Here is a 9,501-nt window from a genome sequence, read left to right as displayed (position 1 = left end):
TATAAGTTACTTGAATATTTATCTGAAAGATTATAATATACTCCTATTTAAACTATTAGGATTCTTCCTATATTCATATATTAATCTAACTGAAATTACTTGTCCCCATATAAGGATAATTGCATCAGAATCTTGATGGATTGATTGGATACAGCTAGATGGTACATATGAGCATATCAAGAGAGGGCTTGTTAAGGTGCTTGAAACAATGTTTCAATTGTATGATGATTTTGAAAGGTCATGCAGTTAGGATTAGTATTTCATAATGCAGTGAGGGTGTCCTGTTTTGATGAATCTATTGATGAAATACAGGGAATGGTAGAGATAAGTAGGAATGATCATAGGAAAAATAAGGCAATTCAACTTTATGTGAAAAGAACATTATTGATAAAGTCATAGCATGGCAGGGGGATTTGTTTCTAAAATAGTGTAATTTATCTCTCAAGTATAATAGTAGACTCAGATAATCAAACCTTTGTTCACAAAATGATGAGATGCCATCAACCACAATTATTTGTGCCAAATTAGCCCTGTTTTTGTGTCTCCAGTGTCGCCCCTCTGAGACTGTGAACATGGGTCTGGATCCATGCTCTGGGAAAGGTCTTTGGACATTCTCCCAGCCCTGTGTAATGTTGACTTGGGATTCAGGATACCAGGGTCAGTTGTGTGCTGAAGCTTCCGTCCTTACACCTCCTTCCTTTTCTCAGTGGGTCCCCCTCATTGCCCTGCTAAGGAGAAGCAAGAGAAAGGACCTATTTCTGTGTGCAACTTTTACCTCCCACACTTGTAGTTAAGACATCCTGTGATCCTTGGTACCAAACTCAGTAATTCTAGAGCAAATACCAAAAACGTTGAGGCACAGTTTGTTTCCAGAGTCTTTTCTAACCAGTGTAACCAAGACTCCTCCTCAAAACAAAACAAAAAAAAAACTAATTTGATATGTGATAGAGTGCTTGGCTGGCATTCACAGAAACTGGCTGTCATTAAATATTCCCTTCCGATGAAGTGCAGACTTCCGGTTAAGATGGCGGTATAGGTACCACGCCAAAGCAGCCTGGGGGGGAAAAAAGACCAAAAAATCTCAGCAAAATACACACTTTTACTAAAAAGTGAGGTGTATAGGAAATTGAAGCAGCAGCGGAGAAGTAGGAGAGATCCAGAGCATCCAGAGCCCACGCAGCCTGGCAAAAGCGGCTGCGGCAGCTCCGCCAACCATGGCGGCGGCCACGCAGTAGAAAGCCGCCAAGCTCGGCTCCAGCTGCAATAAAAGCCAGGTGCGGGAGCTTCCCCTCACACCACGCTCTCCGCAACTCGGGAAATGTGAAGGGAGAGCAGCAGTGAGCAACGGAGGAGCAGACTGCGAGGTAGAACACGTGGAACAGTGAGAAAACCGGAGCAGCTGCAGCTCCATCCCCTCCCCCACCACCTGAGCCCAGCTCCAGCAAACAAAGCAGTGGTCCTAGGACCCGGCCACGCCAACCTGAGCCGACAGCAGGACCCAAGCAGGAGCAGAGTTCGGCAGCAACATCAGCGGCTCCGGCACCAGTAACAGCAGCCCAAGCAGCAGCAGACCCAGGAGCGGCAACAACAGCCGTTTAGCTTCAGAAGCTTCAGCTGCTGACAGACCCAGTGGGGGAGCTGATCTGCAGGGCCACAGTTGCCAGGCTTGGCTTGCCCCACAGGAAAAGCCAGTGCCCAGTTCCAGAAATCACAACAGCAGCCCGACGACCCAGGCAGCAACTTTACTGAGACCAAACTCATCCAAGGTAACTGGGTTTGCACCAGGGAAGGGTCTCGCTTGGTCACAAGCTGACTTGTATCCCTAAACAGACCAGAAATCTTAACCTCTATGTTGATAGAGGATCTGATTGTTATAATAACTACTCTGGCATACATACTTGGGGCTGTTTTTGACTGAATGGGTACAGTGTTTAGTTAACCTTCAGAATCTACCTGTATTTTATTCCACTCAACTACTTGAATACCCCCATAGCAGGGAAACTCAACCCCTAGGAGCACCTTTGTAGATACTCTCAGAGTCTTAAGAGCCACATCTAACACCTCAAGCTCCTACCCTGAAAATATATAACATCAAACCAATTGATACAGCTAAGAATACCCAACAAGCTAGAAAATCCAAGCATTAACTTAATCCAAGATGCAAAAATATATACATTATAACACAAGAAACACTAAAAAGCAAGACTATATAAATCCACCTAAAAGTATTAATGCAACAGAAATGACCTCCAGTGAGAACAAGTTAGAGGAAATGCCTGAGAAAGATTTCAAAAGTATAATTGTAAATATGTTCAAAGAAGTCAGAGAAGAAATCAAAGGAGGCAAAGAGGAACTTAAAGAGGAAATCAAAGGAATCAAAGAAGATGTAGGACACCAATTTCATGAAATAAAGAAGGCAATAAAAGACATAAATAAGGAAATAAAAATAATAAAGAAAAACCTGTCAGAATTACTAGCAATGAAGAACACAGTTAATGAAATAAAAAACTCTGTAGAAAATCTCACCAGTAGGATGAATGAGGGAGAGGACAGAATATCTAATCTAGAAGACCAGGTGGCAGACCTAATACAGTCCAACTAAGAGAAAGACAAACTTATAGAAAAGTATGAGTGGGAATTTCAAGAAATTCGAGACACTATGAAAAGATCCAATATAAGAATTCAGGGCATAGTAGAAGGAGAAGAAATCCACTCCAAAGGCATAGTAGGCGTCTTCAACAAAATCATAGAAGAAAATTTCCCCCAAATTGAGAAAGAGGTGCCAATGCAGATACAGGAAGCCTTTAGAACCCCAGCCAGACAAAACATGAAAAAAACCTCTCCTCGCCATATTATAATAAAACTTCCAAACACATACACCAAAGAAAAAATATTGAAAGCAGTTAGAGAGAAAAATAAAGTTACCTACAAAAGTAAGCCCATCAGGATTACAGCAGATTATTCAACACAAACCTTTAAAGCCAGAAGGGCTTGGAGTGCTATATTCCAAGTTCTGAAAGATTACAACTGTCAACCAAGGTTATTTTATCCTGCAAAGTTATCTATTCAAATAGACAGAGAAATAAGGACATTCCATGACAAAAGCAGGTTAAAGGAATATTTGAACAAAACCAACTCTACAGAAAATACTTGATAGAATCCTCCAAGCTGAAGAAAAGGAAACGCACACATATAAGGAACCTAGAAAAAACAAGCAATACTAAAATACTTGTTAAAAGAGCACAGGTAGAACCGGAACCACAAAAAAAAATGGCAAATATAAATACACACCTTTCAATAATATCTCTTAATATCAACGGCCTCAATGCCCCAATGAAAAGACATAGGTGTGCAGACTGGTTTAAAAAGCAGGATCCTAGGGCTGGAGAGATGGCTTAGCGGTTAAGCGCCTGCCTCTGAAGCCTGAGGACCCCGGTTAGAGGCTCGATTCCCCAGGACCCACGTCAGCCAGATGTACAAGGGGGCACACGCGTCTGGAGTTCGTTTGCAGTGGCTGGAAGCCCTGGCATGCCCATTCTTTCCCTATCTATCTGTCTCTTTCTCTCTCTCTGTCACTCTCAAATAAATAAATCAATAAAAGTGAACCAAAAAAAAGAACAATTAGAAAACCAAAAATAAATAAATAAAAATAAAGAGGAAAAAAAAAAAAGCAGGATCCTACAATTTCTTGTATCCAAGAAACTCACCTTTCTACAAAGGATAGACATTATCTTAGGGTGAAAGGTTGGAAGATGATGTTTCAAGCAAATGGGCCTAGAAAAAAAGCAGGGGTTGCTATCCTAATATATGACAAGGTAGACTTCAGTCCAACGTTAGTCAAGAAAGATAAGGAAGGTCACTTTATATTGATTAAGGGCACACTCCAACAGGAGAACATTACAATCCTAAAAATATATGCACCTAACATGGGGGCTCCCAAATTCATCAAACAAACACTATTAGAACTAAGGTCACAGATAACACCAAACACAGTGGTAGTGGGTGACTTTAACACCCCACTCTCATCAGTTGACAGATCATCCTGGGAAAAAATAAACATAGAGGCATCTGGACTAAATGAGGTCATAGAAGGAATGGACTTAACAGATATATACAGGATATTTCATCCAAAGGCTGCAGAATATACATTGTTTTCAGCAGCACATGGAACATTCTCTAAAATAGACCATATATTAGGACACAAAGCAAATCTTAACAAATTCAGGAAAATTGAAATAATTCCTTGCATTCTATCTGACCACAATGGAATTAAACTACAAATCAGTAGCAAGAAAGGCTATAGAGCATACACAAAATCATAGAAACTAAACAATACACTACTAAATGATGAATGGGTCAATGAAGAAATCAAGAAGGAAATCAAAAAATTCATTGAGTCAAATGATAATGAGAACACAACATATCAAAATCTCTGGGACACAATGAAGGCAGTTCTAAGAGGTAAATTTATAACCTTAAGTACCTATATTAAGAAATTAGAAAGGTTACAGGTAAACGACCTAATGCTTCACCTTAAAGCCTTGGAAAAAGAAGAACAAGGCAAACCAAAAATCAGTAGACGGGAAGAAATAATAAAGATTAGGGCAGAAATTAATGAAATAGAAACAAAAAAAAATCCAAAGAATTAATGAAACAAAAGAGTTGGTTCTTTGAAAGGATAAACAATATTGATAAACCGTTAGCAAATCTGACCAAAAGAAAGAGAGAAGAGACACAAATTAATAAAATCAGAGATGAACAAGGTAACATCACAACAGGTTCCAGAGAAATTCAAAAAATCATAGGGACATACTATAAAAGCATATACTCCACAAAGTATGAAAATCTGAAAGAAATGGATGATTTCCTTGATTTATATGACCTACCTAAATTAAATCAAAATGAGATTAATCACCTAAATAGACCTATAACAAACATGGAGATCCGAACAGTTATCAATAATCTCCCAACAAAAAAAAATCCCAAGCCCAGATGGATTCACTGCTGAATTTTACCAGACCTTTAAGGAAGAGTTAACACCATTGCTTCTTAAGCTTTTCCAGGAAATAGAAAAAGAAGGAATTCTACCAAACTCCTTCTGTGAGGCCAGCATCACCTTGATACCAAAACCAGGCAAAGATAGAACAAAAAAAGAAAATTACAGACCAATCTCCCTCATGAGCATAGATGCAAAAATTCTCAACAAAATATTGGCAAACAGAATACAAGAGTATATCAAAAAGATCATTCACCCTGACCAAGTAGGCTTTATCCCAGAGATGCAGGGATGGTTCAATATACACAAATCTATAAATGTAATACATTATATAAATGGGTTGAAGGACAAAAAATCACTTGATCATCTCATTGGACGCAGAGAATGCATTTGACAAAATCCAACATCCCTTCATGATAAAAGTCCTACAGAGACTGGGAATAGAAGGAACATATCTCAATATAATAAAACCTATTTATGACAAGCCTACAGCCAACATATTACTAAACGGGGAAAAACTGGAAGCTTTTCCACTAAAATCAGGAACAAGACAAGGGTGTCCACTGTCCCCACTTTTATTTAATATAGTTCTGGAAGTCTTAGCCATAGCAATAAGGAAAGAGACACACATAAAAGGGACACAAATTGGAAAGAAAGAGATCAAGTTATCATTATTTGCAGATGACATGATTCTATACATAAAGGACCCCAAAAACTCTACTAGCAAACTGTTAGAGCTGATCAAAACCTACAGCCATGTAGCAGGATACAAAATAAATACACAGAAATCAGTAGCCTTCATATATGCTAACAACAAACACACAGAGGATGAAATCAGAGAATCACTCCCATTCACAATTGCATCAAAAAAAAAAATATTGTACCTTGGAATAAACCTAACCAAGGAAGTAAAGAATCTCTATAATGAGAACTTTAAAACACTCAAGCGAGAAATTGCAGAAGACACTAGAAAGTGGAAAAACATCCCCTGTTCCTGGATTGGAAGAACCAATATTGTGAAAATGGCAATCTTACCAAAAGCAATCTACACATTTAATGCAATCCCTATCAAAATTCCAAAGGCTTTCTTCATGGAAATAGAAAAAACAATCCAAAATTCATCTGGAATCACAAAAAAACCTCGAATATCTAATATATTACTGAGCAGCAAAAATAAGGCTGATGGTATCACCATACCTGATTTTAACCTATACTACAGAGCCACAGTAACAAAAACAGCGTGGTACTGGCACAAAAACAGACATGTAAATCAGTGGAACAGAATAGAAGACCCAGATGTAAGCCCAAGTAGCTATAGCCACCTGATATTCGATAAAAATGCCAAAAACACTCATTGGAGAAAAGACAGCCTCTTCAGCAAATGGTGTTGGGAAAACTGGATATATATCTGCAGAAGGATGAAAATAGATTCTTCTCTCTCGCCATGCACAAGAATTAAGTCCAAATGGATTAAAGACCTTAACATCAGACCTGAAACTCTGAAACTGCTAGAGGAAAAAGTAGGGGAAACCCTTCAACATGTTGGTCTGGGCAAAGACTTTCTGAATACAACCCCAATTGCTCAGGCAATAAAACCACAGATTAATCACTGGGACCTCATAAAATTACAAAGATTTTGCTCTGCAACGGACACAGTGAAAAAAGCAAAGAGGCAACCTACAGAATGGGAAAAAGTCTTCGCCAGCTATATATCTGATAGAAGATTAATATCTAGGATATAAAAAAGAACTCAAAAAGTTAAATAATAAGGAATCAAACAAGCCAATCAAAAAATGGGCTATGGAGCTAAATAGAGCATTCTCAAAGGAAGAAATACGAATGGCATATAATCATCTAAAAAAATGTTCCACGTCACTAGCCATTAGGGAAATGCAGATTAAAACTACATGGAGATACCATCTCACTCCTGTCAGATTGGCCACCATCAGGAATACAAATGATCTTAAATGTTGGCGGGGATGTGGAAAAACAGGAACCCTTCTACACTGCTGGTGGGAATGCGATCTGGTCCAGCCATTGTGGAAATCAGTGTGGAGGTTCCTAAAACAGCTAAAGATTGATCTACCATATGACCTAGCTATAGCACTCCTAGGCATATATCCAAAAGACTCATCACATTTCCTTAGAAGTACGTGCTCAACCATGTTTATTGCTGCTCAATTTATAATAGCTGGGAAATGGAACCAGCCTAAATGTCCCTCAACTGATGAGTGGATAATGAAGATGTGGCACATTTATACAATGGAGTTCTACTCAGCAGTAAAGAAAAATGAAGTTATGAAATTTGCAGAAAAATGGATGGACCTGGAAGGGATTATACTAAGTGAGGTAACCCAGGCCCAGAAAGCCAAGCGCCACATGTTCTCTCTCATATGTGGATCCTAGGTACAGATGACTGGGCTTCTGCGTGAGAATGAAAATACTTAGTAGCAGAGGCCAGTCAGTTATAAAGGAGACATAAAGGGAAGAGAAAGGAAGGGAGGAGGGTACTTAATAGACTGATATTGTATATATGTAAGTAAAATGATTGAGATGGGGAGGTAATATGATGGAGAATGGAATTTCAAAGGGGAAAGTGTTGGGGGTGGGGAGGGAGGGAATTACCATGGGATTTTTTTTTTAATCATGGAAAATGCTAATAAAAACTTTAAAAAAAATATTCCCTTCCTATAAGACCTAAGAAAAGTCAATATTGTTGCATGAAAGTTTTTTTCTTCTAGAAAATGGGTGCATATAACTTTTACCTACTAGACTAATAGGGTCACAGAAAACAAGAAGAATAAAAAACTGCCTTGGAATTGCCAAAACTGCTTTAGAGTTTACCAACTTTTCCTATGGGAACCTTCAGTCCCAGCCAAAGGGTGTGATGAGGAAGGGCGGGTATATATAGATTCTAGTAGTGACTTTACCACTGCTGCTACCCAGGCGAAGGCAGACAGGGGCTTGGTGCTCGTAACACTGAAGAAGCCTCCATCTGTCTTAGGCCTAGGGAGGGCCTTAAGGGTGTGGGAGAGACAGTGCTGATTTTCCCTGTTGTTTAACAAAGGAGGAAGCCAAGTGTCTGATGGAAAAAAAGATCTATGAAAGGAAGACAGTGTTTAGAAATGTAAGAATAGAAGACAAGGTGTCAGGAAGAAAGGAAAAACCAGAAGAAATAAGACAAGGTTAGGGAGAGAGGGTTAGGACATGAGCATCTACAACAAGGCCCATTGTGCACACAGGTCTGAGGAATAAGTGGGAAGACACATTTGTGATGAAGAAGAGACTTGAATGGATATTTGGAGGGTGTCTGAGAGCTGAGGCAGCAACTTCAGAGAGGAGGTAAGAACTTAACAGTATTTCAAAAACAAAAGGCCTGATGAAATGGATGCAGTCTGTAGGTACCTGAGGAATATGTTGTGATTGGACCTAAAAGGAAATTGCTGAGGGAAACAGGATTCTGAGGGGAGAAAGTATCAGAATGGGATATGAGGGTGAAAGCAAGTTCTGAGGGAGGAAGGAAGTTTGAGGAGAAGGTCTTAGGAAAAAGACAGGACCAAAGGAAGGAATGAGGACAGATTGAAAGACAGGGAAGTTTACAGGACATAAGAAGCAAAAGGAGTCCTTCCTTCTGGAGTGTTGATGCAATTTCTCACAAGTTTAGAGAACTGTATTCCAAAACTATTAGCAAATTTGCTGTGGTGCTGACTAAACTGTAGAGTATTGCTTTTATGTATAGATATTGTAAATGGTATTAAAACTGCCATGAACCCTACTTAAGACCTGAACATATGTTCCTCTACTATAGCCTTACTTCATTCCAGATGTTAACATGATACCAGGAATAGTGATTGAGGACCAAAGTGGGTGGAGGTGAAAAGGGAGGCATTCATTAGCACATGGTGGTGGAAAGAGCAAGGACTGAAATGGAGACCAGAAGTCAACCCTCTTCTGCAGCTCTCTGATTGTCTGGAACATTCCATGGCTGAAAAAAGACCCACCTCCCACACAGCCTTCTTCCAGGGCCAGAATGGAGGGTGACAATCCAGATTGACCATTGCTCCCTAAATTTTCCCTTGTATCCTTATCCCATAAGCACACAGGACCATGTCCTTCCCCCTTTGGTCCAGAACGTTCCAGACCAGTCCTCACTCATAGAGTCTATTCCCATTTTAATGTTTGCCTAACTATTCTGATTTACATTAGCTAATGAAATATGTAATTCTCAACTGACTTGTTTTTAATATTTTAATTATTTATTTATTTGAGAGAGAGAAAGAAGGAGAGGGAAAAGAGAGAGAGAAAAAATAAAATGAATATGCCAGACCCAAAGGTTCTATTTTAACTACTTCTGTGAAAATAACCTAGGTGCCTAAAACAGAACAACACATAAACACTCACATTTCTTGCAATATTATTTAGAAGATTCAAAGTGTAGAACAAGAACTGGTGTCAATTATCAGATTAATTCCAATAAAAGTGTGCGTAGTGCAACTTGATTCATC

The 9,501-nt window shown here is 39.1% G+C and overlaps 1 protein-coding gene across 1 annotated transcript in view; it reads left to right on the top strand.

Moving 5' to 3' along the window:
* The first annotated feature begins 1,214 nt into the window (after nucleotides 1-1,214).
* Nucleotides 1,215-9,501, top strand: part of LOC123453243 (vomeronasal type-2 receptor 116-like) — a 39,607-nt gene continuing 31,320 nt past the window's right edge. The window contains exon 1 of the mRNA XM_045130561.1: nucleotides 1,215-1,231. Coding sequence (XP_044986496.1) covers nucleotides 1,215-1,231 — 17 coding nt within the window. The remainder of the gene's footprint in view (nucleotides 1,232-9,501) is intronic.

Source organism: Jaculus jaculus, chromosome 12, assembly GCF_020740685.1.
Source record: "Jaculus jaculus isolate mJacJac1 chromosome 12, mJacJac1.mat.Y.cur, whole genome shotgun sequence".
Taxonomy (NCBI): Eukaryota; Metazoa; Chordata; class Mammalia; order Rodentia; family Dipodidae; genus Jaculus; species Jaculus jaculus.
Note: the sequence above shows the minus strand (reverse complement) of the source record. Positions and strands in the feature narration are given on the sequence as shown.